The sequence below is a fragment of the Micromesistius poutassou genome, assembly GCF_964030765.1.
Source record: "Micromesistius poutassou genome assembly, chromosome: 21".
NCBI classification, from domain to species: Eukaryota; Metazoa; Chordata; class Actinopteri; order Gadiformes; family Gadidae; genus Micromesistius; species Micromesistius poutassou.
Genome location: NC_140291.1, coordinates 5,592,113 through 5,608,897, shown reverse-complemented (window position 1 = coordinate 5,608,897; position 16,785 = coordinate 5,592,113). Strand labels below are relative to the sequence as shown.

The following is a 16,785-nucleotide window of genomic DNA, read 5'->3' as shown; positions in this document are numbered from 1 at the left end:
CCTTCAGGGCGAAGCAAGACACTTCCGCTTCGCGTCGGTGTCCGGTTCACTCTGTTGGGGCTAGAAGTGCACATTGGGGGGATACAGAGGTGGATTATGGTGGCATAATAACTTGGATTTTCAATTTAACCCGTGTCCCCATAGCAACAATCTCTCCCTTAAGCCACCAACTTTAAAAAAAAAGCACAAACAATTCAGTGTATTTAGACAAGGTCTTCCTTGTTCCTAGCAAGACGATCTTGTTCTGGTATGGAAGTGTTTCTCTGTCTAATGCCAACTGTGTTTTGCATACCCGTTTTCAATAATGCATGTTTTCATGTACATTTATATATTTCTCATCTTGATGGGTGCATTAAAATCTTTCATTGTCATTTTATTACAATGCATCTTCTTACTCACACGTGCCTACCAATGATTAAAAGAAAAAAACAAATATATTTTTGTTATATGATTGTTCGCAGCCTCACTTGTTGCTTTGAATAAAATCCAAATGACAGATGTAATCATTATTAATCTCCATTCATTGAATCCATGTTTTCAACCACTCAAAATGTATGTACATCAGCCTTTTCCCTCGTAGTGGTGCTCCTGGTCGTCCACCCACTCTCTGATGAGCTGGTGGGCGATGGCGTATGCGGGGGGCACCCAGATGGTGGGAGGCTGGTCTCGGGGGTTCCTCGGTGGGGTCTGGAGCTTCAGAGCAGCCCTGATCTCCTCCAGGGTGAACCACCTGGCCTCCTCCAGCTCCTCATGGTCCACATCCACCTGGTGACACGGACCGGGTAAACCCAGGGACGCTCATAGAGTCATGGAAGCTCATTCACAGGCAAGCACATTCACATCAATCCCTTTTGGTCTGCTAGTACTGTCCTGCACCTCTGCTGTGACACCTACATTTGGTGTCACAGTAGATTCCCATCCGGGATTAATAAAGTACATCTTATCATAATTATACATTTTAATACAATTCTGTATCTTTGGCTGCCTCATGGATATGTGATGTCATTTGTGACAGCACTAATAATAAAGTCTACCTCTGATCAGCTTCTAAAGGTGGACTACTGTTTATTACTACTATAGAGGTGAACTACTACTACTACTACTACTGTTTACTACTACTATAGAGGTGAACTATTGTTTACTACTACTACTCTATAGGTGAACTACTTTCAGCAGACACTGTCATTCTGAGTGAGTAGGGAACTGACATACATTTCATTCAGGTGCAGGTAGGGGTTAGGTGGTGCAGCTTGCTTAAGATGCCCTACTGGGTTCGATCCCAGTGCCAACAGCCTACGGGAAGGAGCTATGGACCCTGACCACTACATTATTCACTCGCTTCCTTCAAAACAAAGCCAACAAGCAGGTGTCACTCACAACACTTATTATGGTTCTGCTACTGGTATGTGCCAGGGCACGTGGTCCATGGTCCATGAGTGATTTCTTCACTTGTTCAAGTCCACAACCCTTAACTTGGTATTTAAAAGTAGCAGACCCATAATCAATGTTAAGAGCGACACATTTGTTTGTCCTGATGAGGCCTCTGCATAAAGGGGTCCCTTCATCTGCTCTCTGCAATCAATCCGTGGTGCTGACCTCAGTGTTGCCGGGGGAGACCGTGGCGTGGCAGGCCACCATGAAGGAGCTCTGTGGGAAGGGCCAGTGCTGGGAGCCACTGTAGCGGACGGAGACCAACTCCAGGCCCACCTCCTCAGCCACCTCCCTGCGTAGGGTCTCCTCCAGCGTCTCCCCTGCGAACCGACCGTAAACACTTGAGTAGCTGCTCATTCAAAAGATGGAAGGTTGTATATCGTTACCCTAATGTGCTGCATACACAGTAGAGTGGAGGAGGATGTCTTGTGAAGGATACAAATGTATTGCACCTCCTCGGGAGGTGCAAGCAAGGAGTTGGTGGATAACCTCAACACTTTTTTTGCACGCTTTGAAACCTGCCATGACCAAAGGGCCGTTGCACCAGGGAGGGAGGGTGGCGGAATAGGAGGGAGGGGAGGACCACTCGTTCTCTCTGAACACGATGTCAGGAGGACATATAAGCTGGTGAACGCCAGGAAGGCTGCAGGACCAGATGAGATAGCGGGGCGGGTTCTCAAGGTCTGCACCGACCAATTAGCACCAGTGTTCACAGCTATATTCAACCTGTCCCTGGCACAGTCCATCATCCCCACATGCTTTAAAAGGTTCACCATCATCCCCATACCCAAAAAGCCTAGACCGGCCTGTCATAACGACTATCGCCCAGTGGCACTCACCTCTGTGGTGATGAAGTGTTTTGAGAAGCTGGTCAAGGCCCACATCTGCTCCTCACTGCCCAACACCCTGGACCCTCTACAATTCACGTACCGGCCCAACAGATCCACTGAGGATGCCATTGCTCACATACTACACGCTGTCCTAGCACACCTGGACAAGAGCAAGGGGAAAGTGTTGAACTATGTGAGACTATTATTTGTTGACTATAGTTCAGCCTTTAATACCATCCTTCCCTCCACCCTCATCACAAAGCTCAGGAGCCTGGGGCTAAACGACCCCCTCTGCAGGTGGATCCTGGACTTTTTGACAGAGGTGGTGAAAACAGGCAGGCACACCTCATCCTCTCTCACCCTCAACACAGGGGCCCCCCAGGGCTGTGTTCTGTACATGCATGATTGTGCAGCCACCGCAGACTCCAACACCATCGTTAAGTTTGCTGACGACACCGTAGTGGTAGGCTTAATCCACAACAACGATGAGACGGCCTACCTGGAGGAGGTGAGGTGCCTGACACAGTGGTGTTAGAGAAACAATCTCCACATCAACGCCAGCAAGACTAAGGATATGCTGGTGGACTTTGGGAGGACGCAGGAGAGGGACTTCACTCCTTTATCCATCAATGGGACCCCTGTGGAGAGGGTGGATACATTTAAGTACCTCTGTGTCCAGATCACTGATGATCTGACATGGTCTACCCACCTGGACACCGTGGTAAAGAAAGCTAGGCAGAGACTGTACCATTTTAGGAGGCTGAAGAAATTCAGGGAATCCAAAACAGTCCTGCAGAGCTTCTACTCCTGCACCATCGAGAGCGTGCTGACTGGGAACATCACCTCTTGGTATGGAAACACCATCATGCAGGACCATAAGGCTCTGCAGAGAGTGGTGCATTCAGCTGAACGTACCATAGGGGGGCCACTCCCTAATCTAGGGGACATCTATACCAAGCGGTGCAAGGGCAAGACCACCAGAATCCTGAGGGACCCCAGCCATCCAGGCTATGGACTGTTCTCTCTGCTCCGCTCAGGGAATAGATACTGCTCACTGGCGGCAAAGACTGAGAGACTCAGAAAGAGTTTCTTCCCCCAAGCCGTCCGGTATCTAAATGGCACTGATTAAGCACTTTAGCAACAGCACTTATATATCTTTTAAGTTAACCTTCTATTCCCATAATAGTGCAATAACCGCCCTGACATCTTAAATGTATTTGTTTTTGTTTTTGCCTGTTACTGTTTTTTTATTTATGTGTCTACTTAGCTTGGAGCCGACTGAAAAAATGTCACTGCTATGTATGTATGTGACGAATAAAATCTGAAACAGAATCAGAATCAGAATAGTGAAAGTAAATTTTTACAACACAAGCAGCGAGGAGCCAATTAACAATTAATTATGCATTTATATACATTTGACCAATGGAAAGTGTTGTAGAACCTTTTTTCTGGTTCCAAACCCATTGTTAAATTGGTATATTGTAGGGTTATAATGTATGTATGTTATGTGTGTATGTTAAGTGTTATTACCCATGTCACAGAAGCCGGCCAGAGCACTGAACATGCCCCGCGGGAACGAGGCCTGTCTTGCTAATAAACACCGTTTCCCATCAGACACCAGGGTGATTATCACCGGAGACATCTGGAATCAAACAAGAATGTTAACTTTAATAGTGATCTTTATATGTATTAATATGATAGCTCTATTATTGTGTTTTGTATTGAGAGAGAGATAAAGCAGATATGTGTAACATATTGCAAATAAACCCCAAAACAATTCACCATCCCTCTCTGCTCCCTCCTCCCCTACATTTCTCCACCATTGAGATGAAAATGCTGTGTACGTGAATGTGATTGGCAGGAAAGATAGATTCCCCGAACCAATCCAGGAAGAGATGTCTCAAACAGAGGCAGGGTCACAGTCAACTAACAATGATATATCCACACATTTCACTTTGCCACTTCTAATAGATTACACTCAAATTATAGCTCTTGAAACGTACCTACAGCACCTTTAAGTGTGTAAATGTGTTACACTTTGGAGTAGTAGACTAGTTGGCCTATCTGGGGTCACCTTAGCAGCAGTGGGGTTACCTTGGGGTAGTAGATGAGTCCATTGTTGTGGCAGACTCTTTGGCTCCCCGCCTGGTTCCTGGTGGTAGGCTTACCGCTGGCGCTGCAGAACCCATTATCCTGGTGCCAACGCAGAAGAGCCTGGCCCTAGCTCACACACACACACACACACACACACACACACACACACACACACACACACACACACACACACACACACACACACACACACACACACACACACACACACACACACACACACACAGGCTTATAACAGGTCTAAGACAGCCAAAGATACAGAATTGTAGTTTTGTTGTAGCATTTGATGTATTTAATGCCGTTGGGATGTAAAGAGAATTTCAACAAATATGACAAGAAATGCATCCAAAATGAATTGCCTACCCTAGCTTTTTACCCTAGTGTTCTCCCTTTAAACAGAGACACTATAGAAGGAGGAGACACATCACTGAAAAAATCACCCATTGAAATGCATGGGGAAACTTCGTAACGCCAAGATGGCAGTTGTTTGCACATGTCCCGCCTCTTCCGGTGCCGTTGCTCCAATCATTTTGCAGGTCATACGCGGTCACGCTTTTTGCGACACTTATTATTTTCAATCAGGAGGGAAGAACCAGCAGCTGGAGCGGCACAAGCAGCATCGACTGGAAAACTTTGACTACCTGTTATCTTGTTGGCTCGGCAGCAAAAGCTAACTTTTAAAGCTAACTTGCTGTCAGTGCATTGCCGGTGTTGTTATGCCGTAAATGAAAACTGTGTCGTGAAGCATTGCGCATGCGCAGTCCAAGATTACCTGTAAGAAAAAGGGCTTTTAAAACGTTAATTTAATACAAAACCACCAAACCCTTTCAGCGATTTTAGTCTGTTTTTCATCGTGATTTCGAACATGTGTTTTTTATGCCCCTTAGATCTCGGAAAATGGAGATACAGCTCTCTCCCTATTCATTAGATAGGGCCCTGGTCTTGTTAAGACCAAATAGCTGCCCGAAAGGCGTGGCCAAGATGGCCGCGAGTGAGAGGACTTGCCTAGAAGGACTTTGCTTTAAACCATCAAAACACCACCACCATGTTGCAGGACCTACTCTGGCCACTAAGGGTGCTTCTTCTCCTCTCAGAGTGAAGAAAGCCTTTCTCAGATCCACAAAGTTTCCCCCACACTCCTCCTCCACTGCTCGCTGGTCCAGCTCTCCTGCATTACAAACATGCATCTCAAATAAATCAGTGAACAAATATAATCAATATAAAAGGCTTGATGTAATCCAGAAAGGCAACATCCTGAAAAATGTTATACACTTGTACTTAAAGGGGAGTCGTTAAGTTATCTTATTTTCTAATTTAAGAAAGTACTGTTTTATACTCTGTCTTCAAAAGTCCCAGTCTGTAACATTAACTCAGTTACCTCAATAAATGCTGGACAAATTTACTTATTGGTGGTGGATTTACATTCTCCAAATTGTACCAATGACCGCTTCCCCTTAAGTTGCAAAACCCTCACTTAAAAATCTGTTGTCATCATTCAAAGGCTCCAATCCTTCAACTGACCATTTGGTTTATTAGCATTATTAGTAGCATTCAGCATTGCTGAAGATTTTGTGGACCATGTCACTCACCAACGTCCAGGCAGAAGAGGGCTCGGTTCTGTTCCGTGCACGTGATCAGAACAGACTCCTTCACTATGGATCCATCTTTGCCAAGCCTGTTCAGTATACCTTCAACATCTATACACACACACACACACACACACACACACACACACACACACACACACACACACACACACACACACACACACACACACACACACACACACACACACACAGGAGTGGTTCACTATCGATGTTTAACATAAATGAAAGCATTACTGAACAGTCAACCATTTTGATTAAACTTCTAGCTAAAGTGACTTACAGTGAATTTCAGATGCATGACAGTAGTCAGCTGGTAGGGGGTGGGGCATTACACATACCTTTGGTTGGCAGAATTGGCAGTTGGAACACACCCTGCAGTGTTTTCCTCAGCAGCGGTGCCAGTGTGTGATAGAGGAAGACATCGCCAGATTCCAGCGCTGTCAGACACGCCCCCTCATCCTCCTTCAGTTTGTTTATGAACCTGGACGGGTCAGGTGACACAGAGGGAGGGACGGACAGCGGTGGCCCAGGTGAGTGGTGCACCTGGCTCATTCCATCAACCAATAAACCAATTAAAATGTTCAATAATAGTGGTTAATCCTGGAAGTGTCAAGTAAACCCGATTCTTGCACACATGACATTGAAAGGACATATAAGGTGAAATACATCAGAACAATTGTATGCATTTATTCATTTGGGATTTTATCCAAATGACTAGCCCTTGGGTCCATTACAAGGTCTCTAAACCCATACAAAACACACTATCTAGGAGGTAAGGAAAGAATAATGCAAAGGCCTGAAAACATGCAGATCGTCAGCATTGACCTGAGAAAACATGACATGGATGTACAAGAAAAGTGAATCCTAAGAGGGCTTAAAGTTTAGACCAAGAGAGAGTTGGACCCCACCTCATCCTGGCGACATAGCTGGAGCAGCAGCGAGAGAAGGTTCTGGTGACCCGAGCCGGTAGAACTCTCAGACACCTCAACATGGTGGTAACTGGACTGGATCACCTCATACGTTCTGAAATACAACACACACACACACACACACACACACACACACACACACACACACACACACACACACACACACACACACACACACACACACACACACACACACACACACATACTTATTTTCGATTGATTCTGATCCAAGAATTTCTGTGCTATTAAAATGATGAATGTTTCATTGGCTGACAAAGTAGTTGCAGTAAAGTTGCTGTGATAAAAGAAAATTGTACTGTGACTTGGAGACACGAACTACTGCAGTGGCAGTGGAAATGAAAAAGGGGGACGAATGGTTTTCAGTTACTGCACACACTAGTGAGTCTAGTACACAGCCGCATGAGTTATTACATTGTTATTGCAATTTATTCGATTACTGATGAACCAACAACCGATGTCAACAAAGAACCCTTACTTTGAAAATAAAGTAGACTATGGGGCACAGGAACTGTTCGTTAAACGGGACTAGTGCAAACGATAACAATTTCTGATTTCAAACGCAGTATCCGTAAATCAGGTGGTGACACACATGCATGCATTCACCTTGTTACCGAAGAAGGCGCTCGAACCTTTAAGTATCCTCTTCTGGCACACGAATAGACGAGCTGAAGTGCTAACCTAGCACACTTTTGCGTAACAATATAGGCAAAAGGCTACACAGTAACACTGACACACATCTGCCGCTGCGTGTGTGCACACACTTTTACTTCGTCCAATGATTCATTTGCTCAAGATTATCTTTAAAAGTTAACTTGTCTGTTAGAAACGATATCGGACACTCCTGTCTCTGGGTGCTGTATGTGCTGCTCATACATAACCCCTTTACACTCGCGCAAACTCAGTAGAGCCACGCAACGCACATGCTTTTAACCTTTTTATGTCACACTACATCGCCACTGTAAATCCAAAACGAATTTGATTTAAAAATAATTTACATAATTCATGCACGTACACAACCAATTTACATTACACGATTTTTTAAGTTATTGCGTTTCAGATGATGTCATCTGAAACGCAAGACGTATTAATTATAAAACCATATTTTATAATTAATCATTCATTTGAGAGGGGTTGTAGAAAACCCGCACCGACCTGGCGGAGGGCGCAACCACGTTCTGATCTCAGGGCAACAAAACCACGTGACCCTCTACTGTCGCGACCGTAGACGTCGGTCAGCGCCAATTACATAATCAATATTGTGCCATCTGCAGCATGCCAGCGGTGTTTAGCATCGGTCGATAACTCTACGAGTGACTGGTGAGTATTCTCTGCTGTGTAGTGACAGTCGTCGTTGGCCATCGATGGGGAGCCAATGCAAAAGCTTGCATCGTCGTTGCATCGCCCAGGCACGAATCAATCGATCCGCAGCAACAACAACAACGCTTCATTGAATCGAACAGCCGCCGATCACTATGGCTCTTGGATGTGTTTATCCCGTTGGTATCGTGAGCCTCGCGTTTTAACCACATGGCATCGGTGGCTAGAGGGTTCTGGTGTTCCTTGGTGTACCACCCTCATTTTAAATTACATGGGGGAGAGGACAAGATGAGAACGACGGCGACGGCGGAGGAAGGGCGTTCGCTGGCGTTCATGTCTGCCAGACGGTGCTCCGGTGTGTCTAGCCCCGGCGGGGGAGCCGTGTCCCCCGGCCCCGTGTCGGTCGGGGGGACGCCGGGGTTCGGACACCGCGAGCTGTTTGAAGCGTGTCGGAACGGCGACCTGGAGCGCGTGAGAAAACTGGTCACGCAGGAGAACGTAAACAGTCGGGACACCGCCGGGAGGAAATCCACGCCGCTGCATTTCGCCGCAGGTGAGGGACACCTATGGGCTATACTATACCTGATCCTTTTCGCTATGTTCACAAAAAATAGCTATATTTTATCTTTACTCACTGGACAAAAGCCTATCATTTTGACAGAATCCATCATCGGTAGTACTAGGCTACAACACATCACATTGGCATATAGAATAATGGTATTTGCATATGAATCCAGTAGGCCTACAACATATTGCTATACATTACGATCACAGTCCATCAGGCCAGGGAGACTCCTATTCCAATGAAAAGACTGAAAACAGATCAACACTAACCCGTGGCAATAGTATTGCTCGTTTTAATCATCAATAGCAGGATATGTGCATTATGCATCAGCATGGTCTCAATTGACTTGAAGGAACTTAAGGCCCTAATGGGCTGTGAACCCTAATGCTCAATAATTCATCCTCAAAGCCAGACCCAAAGACGTCAAACCAGAGCTGGAAGCCGGAGTTAATTATAGATACTAGATTATGCATGATTTGAGGCATGAGGAGGATCAATCGCTGAAGAAGAAGATGATAACGTGTGAACCAACTCCCCTCTCTATCTCCAGGGTTTGGCCGCAGGGAGGTGGTTCACTTCCTGCTCCAGAGTGGAGCTGACGTCCACGCCAGGGACGACGGCGGCCTCATCTCCCTCCACAATGCCTGCTCCTTCGGGCATGCAGAGGTGAGCTCCCCCCCCCCCCCCCCCCCCCAAAGGCTTATCTCTGATCAGGAAGGGACATAGAGTTATTGGGGTAGAGAGTGTGTCATGCAACAAGAGGTGGTGGTGGCAGGGGTTCCTTCTCCGTAACGAAACAGGAAACAAGGCGTACCTCCGGCCTTGGTTTTGGTTTGTGGCACTGGCTCTGTGCCGTCTCTTCTATAGCATTCTGTTATAACATGGTTGGACTCCTGGATCAGAGATTAAGAGTCTGCCAAACTAATAGACTATGATAGATAGTAGCTAAATAGACTTTTCTCGTGGGGATTCCAATAACGCTGACCTCGGAACACATCCAACCTAAACACAACAGTTTCAAGCAATGTGCAAAAAGTCATTGGAAATTCACTCATTTTGCTTTAGTGATTGCTTTCGCTTTTGCTAATGTCTGTGGACCTGTGTTTTACATACAAAATCTGGGGTTGACACGAGTGCGCCCGAGGCACTACGCTCCTGGGCAGGTCGAATGTCCAACTCTCTCGCCTCATCCCAGCGGTAGTGATGGTTACTCTATTGGCTCAAAGTGGAAAAGACCCTAGTAATTGCTCCGATGTTAACTAGTGAACGGCTTTATCCTCCCCAACATGTGATCACGTGATCGGGAAGGCAATGCCTTCGACCCAAGATACACAAGTTAAAATGTCTCAGGTTCGAGCACAACCTGCCCCCCCAGCCTTCTTCTTCTTCTTCTTCTTCTTCCTCTATTTCCTGTTCCTGTCGATACTGGTCTACACCCGGGAGACACAAGGCAGGCTGGAGTATGCTGCCTGCTAAGTGGCCTCAGGCAGTAATTCCCAGCTTAACTATCACGATCAGAGGAGGCTTAGCTATGCCACTGGCTCTCACCAGACAGACATGTGGTGGGTTTCTTTTTTGGAGACCTAAAAGGCAACGGTGTGTTCCACCTCTGGGACCCTTGTTCACAGGCCTACCTGCACCGTAGGAACTATTTTCTCATCTTAGCACTGGGGTTGAAAGACTCGAGGTAAATGCTTCTATTTAAGGAAGGAAAATCTTCATGGGAGATCTGTCCACTTTTAAGACCCTCTACATGAATAGTTTAGAAATCTGTTCTCATTCAGCTCAAAGCATAACTCAAGGCGTTTTGTTTTATGCATGCAAGAACGGCTGGATAACAGATCCTAATGTGAAATCACAAGATTTCGAGGCATAGAGATGGTACACGCCATATATGAAAAGGTAAAAAGTTAAATGTATGATGTATGGATCTCTTCCACACCCAAGAGCCTAATTGTCTCTCAGGACCGCATGCAGATGAGATACAATGGGCCCCCTCCATCCCTAGAGGCTCGAATGAGCATGCATACATTTCATATTATGTACAGCTAGTGTTATGCTCACTTTCTTTATCTGTCTTCTGATGTGGCTGAGTTCTCTGGTTCTGGATCATCTCTGTAAACAAAGCGGCAAGCTCTGTAATCACTGTGACAAAAAGGCTGCTTAACCCGTTTATTCAGGTACATAAAGCATATTTATAGTCTGTTCACGGAAAGATCAGGCCCCTGGTGTGAAGCGTCTGTACAGTCAACTTCCCCAGCTTGAGAACGGGCATGGAGAGTCTCATCTCAAGAGACACGTAAACAGAAGAGTGATAATGATCCAGCACACACGGTTAAAACAAGACTAATGCATAGATGACACATACATGACACAACTACACACAGAGAGAGACATCCTTGATAATAACAAGATATGGGAGGGACATACATGCAGACTGTCTGGTACAGAAGGAGAGAAGTCTTGCACAAGGACGTTGATAAGTTACATGAAGATGCATGGCACGACTCCAACAGGGAGACTCCTTGGATTTACACCTCAAAAAAAAAATTCTGAAAATGTTCATACATTCTCTACTCTCCTTACCTCTCCTTCCTCTCCTCTACACTTCCATCTCCTCTCCGTATGTCTCATATTCTCTTATTTTCTCCCTTCTATTTTTTCTTATTTTCCTCTCCTCTTTCATCTATTTTCTCCTCTCCTCCCCCTTCTCTCCTCTTTACTCTCCCCTCCTCTCCTCCCCCTCCTCCTCTTTCCTCTCTTCTCTCCTCCCCCTGCACTCCTTTCAGGTGGTGACCCTGTTGCTCCACCACGGGGCGGATGCAAACTCCAGAGACAACTGGAGCTACACTCCTCTCCACGAAGCCGCAATCAAGGGGAAGATAGATGTCTGCATAGGTACTCACTCACACACACACACACACACACACACACACACACACACACACACACACACACACACACACACACACACACACACACACACTCAGTCACTTACACACCCACACCCACAGAAGCACTGTTTTCAATATGCCTTTATGCATTCATAAACTAAGGTTGGTTACACCTAGTAAAGTCTACATACTTTCCTTGAAGATAATGATTTGCACTGTTGGGGAAGTCTGAAATTCTATAATTTTATTGCCAATTCTGACATTCTGTGTGTGTGTGTGTGTGTGTGTGTGTGTGTGTGTGTGTGTGTAGTTCTGCTGCAGCATGGGGCTGAGCCGGCCGTCAGGAACACAGATGGCAGAACTGCTCTGGACCTGGCTGAACCTTCAGCTAAAGCAGTGCTGACTGGTGAGGAACGCACACATGTGCACGCAGTCTCACACATATGCACACACATACAGGCACACACACGCAAAAATGTAGAGTGTGCTGTACCTGTAAGCTCTTAACTCAAAACCGGCTACCGGTTAGTCTGCAGATTCAGACATGGGTGCAAGCCAGTGGCGGCTGGTGGTTTTTGAAGTGAGGGAGGAAGGACTGTGTGCTTGGTTGCCATTGGTTGCCATTGGTATGTGAGACTCAAGTTGTTTCAGGGTGTTTTGGTGAACTGCAAAATAGCAGGGAGGGATAATTATATGAATACAATTGATACAAATCCACCAGTGGCAGCATTGTACTTTGAAAGCCTTGTCTTGGACTACAAGGGCAGAAGGAAAGGATGCAAAGCCAATTAGTCTAATTTACATTTACATTTAGGGCATTTAGCAGATGCTTTTATCCAAAGCGACTTACAATAAGTACATTTGTCATAAGAAGTGAAACAATATATCGCTGTCGGTACAGTAAAGATGTTCATAGAACCAAGTGCAAGTACTAACAATCGCCAAATCAGGCGATTCAAATCAAATCAGGCCTACTCTTGATTTGTAAAATTTGTAGCTCCACGTTTTCGCCACCCTTTCAGAAGGCTTAATAACCCAACGTTGGAGTGTCGAAAAATAGGTAAGCTCAGCGCGTTTATTTCGGGACCTTGTCCAACTTTTGGCAATGGAAACGCCAATATAAGCGAACCGAGCCGCACTGCTCTGTGGAAACGCCAATATAAGCGAACAGAGCTGCACTTTACGCAACGAACAGTAGCGCACCGCTCGGTGGAAACGAGTCATACAACTGAGCGGGTTTGTTGGTTCTCGTAGCCCAGATTTGAGGGGATAACCCCTCGCTCCGGTCTGGGCAGTCTACATTTTTTATTCTCAACAATGTTAAGGAGGATCTTCCTCCCTCTCCTCACTGGAGAAGCCTCCACTGGTGCAAGCAGTGGTTGGCCAGTAGTAAAGGGCTGTTGAGGCTGGGCTGTCTACTCCTCACCTCACCTATCTGAGAATTAATCTGCTTTTATGCCTTTACACCTACCTTAACTCTCATTCATAAAATCACACGTTCACAATAACATAGTGAGGGCTCAGTATTCCCAGTCAGATGTGTCCAAAGTCTATTTGTTAACATTTCAAGTCTATAATATATATTTTAAATGCAATTGCAAAGACCTATTTGTTCTAGATATGATTTGCTATGGTTCACACCAACCAACTGTTTATATATTTGTTTTTTTCAGGAGATTACAGGAAAGATGAGCTTCTGGAATGTGCAAGGTATGATAACGGTTGAACCAATCCATTAATAAATGTATAATTATGATCTAAAACAGAATCAAGTGTTTCATGTCCAATGTATCATTAAGTTGATTGGTTATAGTAATAGCTGCATACATACACACATACATACATACATACATACATACAGGCATAGGATAGCAGCAGCCATAGCCATTTCATCATATTTAATGTGTGTGCAGCGGTCCAGACAAGTGTGGCGGACCGAACAAAACAACATTACATGTGTTGATCACATTGTGGGTCACGATGCTCATGGTGGCTTATTTGTGGTTGTTGTATATGATGATGATGTCATGGCCTTGTAGGAGTGGTCAAGAGGAGAAGCTGATGGCTCTCCTTACCCCTCTCAATGTCAACTGCCACGCCAGCGACGGGAGAAAGGTGAAGAGCTCAGCTTCTATGCTTTCTTGGGAAGAAATGTTCACACTGTCCCCTAACTAACTAATCTCCAAAAATGACCTGTATCTGAATTCACTGAATGCATTCAAGTTAAGTCGCTTTGGTGGAAAAGTATCAGTTAAATGAGTATAGTCATGGTTTCCAATAATAAGACCTAAAAACAATCACTGCTATGTCCTATCAGTTACTGTTTACTGTTTAAATACCCTCTTATATAGGAAGGCACTTCCTATATAAGGCACTACTGTTTATTGTTTTCGCTCTACTTGCATGTTGTGTTTAACCCTGTACAGCACTGAAAAAGCACTCAATAAATAAAACTATTTTTTATTTTTTAATTATTAAATCACTTAGCAGACTCTATTATTCAATGCAGCGTGAAAAGAAATTTGTCCCTCACCCGTGGACTTGCTTTGTCTCCAGTTATGCAGTGCTTATCTCAAACATTATTCTTCTCAGTGTCTCTGTTCATGTTCAGTCTATCTGTCTGTTGTGTTCAGGTGATGTTGGCATATGTCCTTTGACCAACCGTTGGCAGTCTGTTGAATATTATGGTTGTTTTGTTAATTTTTTAGTCTACACCATTGCACCTGGCCGCGGGCTACAATCGTGTTAAAACCGTCCAACTGCTCCTGCAACACGGAGCAGATGTCCACGCCAAAGACAAGGGGTGAGAGCTGTTAACGTTTAGGTCGGCCCCATCATCTTCATCATCACTGACGCACGCACAAACACAAACACAATAAAATAATGATTAGTCAAAATGTGTTAAAAATGATAAAAATCAGATCTTTTTAAATCGTTCAGTAGTTGCTTTATTTGATAGATTTTTATTGTGTGTCAGTGACACAGTAGTTTGTGGACAAAGCCGTTAAATGGGAGATAGTGTGTTGGTTATGCTTGGTTTCCATGGGGATATGTGGGAATAACACTGTGTCTCGTGTCTCAGAGATCTGGTCCCCCTGCACAACGCCTGCTCATACGGACACTACGAGGTCACCAAGCTCCTGGTCAAGGTAGGCGCATTCATCCATCCCTTTATCCCTTTAAAATTGATTTGTTTTTATTCAATTCAACTTTATTTGCACGACACATTTCTGACCAATATGCTGTAGTTCAAGGTGTAGCAGCCCTTGGATCCAAAGTATAGAGAGTCTCGACTGATGCATAAAGTGTCTTTTATTGTTGTCCAAACTTTAATCCTTGCGTCGTCCTTTACATACAACTTTAATCCTTGCGTTGTCACCATGCACCGTGAAAACTGCGTTGAAACTAATACAATACAATACTAGTTCACACGGTACTAATTTACATACATACATATCATTTATACGAATCAAACGAATTACATAGCCATAAAATCTTGATACAAATCTTCATCAACAAAGGAAAGGAAACAACAATCATACCTCGCTGCGCTCTCCAAGGAATGCGAGGTTACAATCCGATTCCGACAGTGATTTCTTCATTAACGAATAAAGTGCAAATGTGCAATACCGGTCACATAGATCGCATATTAAAACCCCATCATAATGCAAGCACCCGCCATCTACTTTCAAACTCCTTTCCCTTGTGCAGAAACAAACTACGGGGCTACCGCTAGAACAAATATCATACAGGTGAAGGCACTTCCGGTCATATCGCGCACCCACACGTACACGTCATATCAAATAAGAAGTCAGAACATTAAATAATATATGATGAATATGAAGACAATAAAATCACAGAAATTATTGCATAAATAATTATGCACTTTGCCCAATCCGTATTATTGTTTAACAGTGGTCATTTACACTCCCACCAATCACTTCATGATAAATATCAAAATAAATCATGAGTGATTTAAACATTCTAAGACCATATCAAATGTGCGAATAAGCAGAGTTATCGTTGACTTAGAAAATGTGCAAATAAGCAGAGTTATTGTTGACTTAGAAAATGTGCAAATAAGGGTTATCGTTGACTTAGAAAGTGTGCAAATAAGCAGAGTTATTGTTGACTTAGAATATGTGCAAATAAGCAGGGTTATCGTTGACTTAGAAAATGTGTAAATAAGCAGAGCAGAATGTGCAAATAAGCAGAGCAGAATGTGCAAATAAGCAGGGTTATCGTTGACTTAGAAAGTGTGCAAATATCATACAGGTGAAGGCACTTCCGGTCATATCGCACACCCACACGTACACGTCATATCAAATAAGAAGTCAGAACATTAATGAATATATGATGAATATGAAGACAATAAAATCACAGAAATTATTGCATAAATAATTGCACTTTGCCCAATCCGTATTATTGTTTAACAGTGGTCATTTACACAAGGTGTTCACAGATATCGTTGACAAATATCGATGAATATATGCATAGCTATTAAGATGCCACAACATGCATGTAATAATAAAATACAATTGGTTCAATAGACTGTAATACAAAGTGATTTACATTAAATAAGAAGAAAAATATAAAAACGTTATTCATCTCTTTTTACAACATTGTACTCCATGTTTTACTCTCTGGTTTATTCCCAGAATGGGGCGTGTGTGAACGCCATGGACCTGTGGCAGTTCACCCCTCTGCATGAGGCCGCCTCTAAGAACCGTGTAGAGGTATGTTTGCTCCTGACCGGGTGACGGTGCTCACAGGGTTCACCACAGCCACCAGGAAACCCCTCCGGACAAGATGATATCTGTCTGTCTCGACTGTCTCGTTACTGAGCGAATTATGAGCTGTATTGGATGATATCATTTTTCTATCAATCATAGTTCCAGAAAAGCAAAGTGCTGCTATTAGTATTTTCTTCAGTGAGCACTGAGCTAGCATAGTACATGACTAGTACAGTACATACTAGTAGAACATACTCATTAGTCGTCGTTTGTCTACCGCTTGTGTATTGAAAATATCAGTGAAGGGGGGACATTTATTTTGATGTACCAGGAAGTTCATTCCTAA

General features: G+C 44.2%; 2 protein-coding genes across 2 annotated transcripts in view; one reads left to right on the top strand and one right to left on the bottom strand.

The window, feature by feature from the left end:
- Positions 1-90: 90 nt before the first annotated feature.
- nudt13 (nudix (nucleoside diphosphate linked moiety X)-type motif 13) lies at positions 91-7,783 on the bottom strand. The gene is made up of 9 exons (XM_084485676.1): positions 7,534-7,783; positions 6,889-7,003; positions 6,319-6,461; positions 5,963-6,070; positions 5,435-5,541; positions 4,356-4,481; positions 3,792-3,903; positions 1,597-1,751; positions 91-765 (listed from the first exon to the last, which is right to left on the bottom strand). The coding sequence occupies exons 2-9, from the start codon at positions 6,969-6,971 to the stop codon at positions 562-564; spliced, it is 1,038 nt and encodes a 345-aa protein (XP_084341802.1). The 5' UTR covers positions 6,972-7,003; positions 7,534-7,783; the 3' UTR covers positions 91-561.
- Positions 7,784-8,457: 674 nt separating this feature from the next.
- LOC311367193 (poly [ADP-ribose] polymerase tankyrase-2-like) overlaps positions 8,458-16,785 on the top strand; it is a gene marked incomplete at both ends in the record, with an annotated part of 30,794 nt that continues 22,466 nt past the window's right edge. The window contains 9 exons of the mRNA XM_084486034.1: positions 8,458-8,800; positions 9,363-9,478; positions 11,602-11,710; positions 12,017-12,112; positions 13,380-13,416; positions 13,746-13,821; positions 14,415-14,509; positions 14,789-14,855; positions 16,365-16,442. Coding sequence (XP_084342160.1) covers positions 8,458-8,800; positions 9,363-9,478; positions 11,602-11,710; positions 12,017-12,112; positions 13,380-13,416; positions 13,746-13,821; positions 14,415-14,509; positions 14,789-14,855; positions 16,365-16,442 — 1,017 coding nt within the window. The remainder of the gene's footprint in view (positions 8,801-9,362; positions 9,479-11,601; positions 11,711-12,016; positions 12,113-13,379; positions 13,417-13,745; positions 13,822-14,414; positions 14,510-14,788; positions 14,856-16,364; positions 16,443-16,785) is intronic.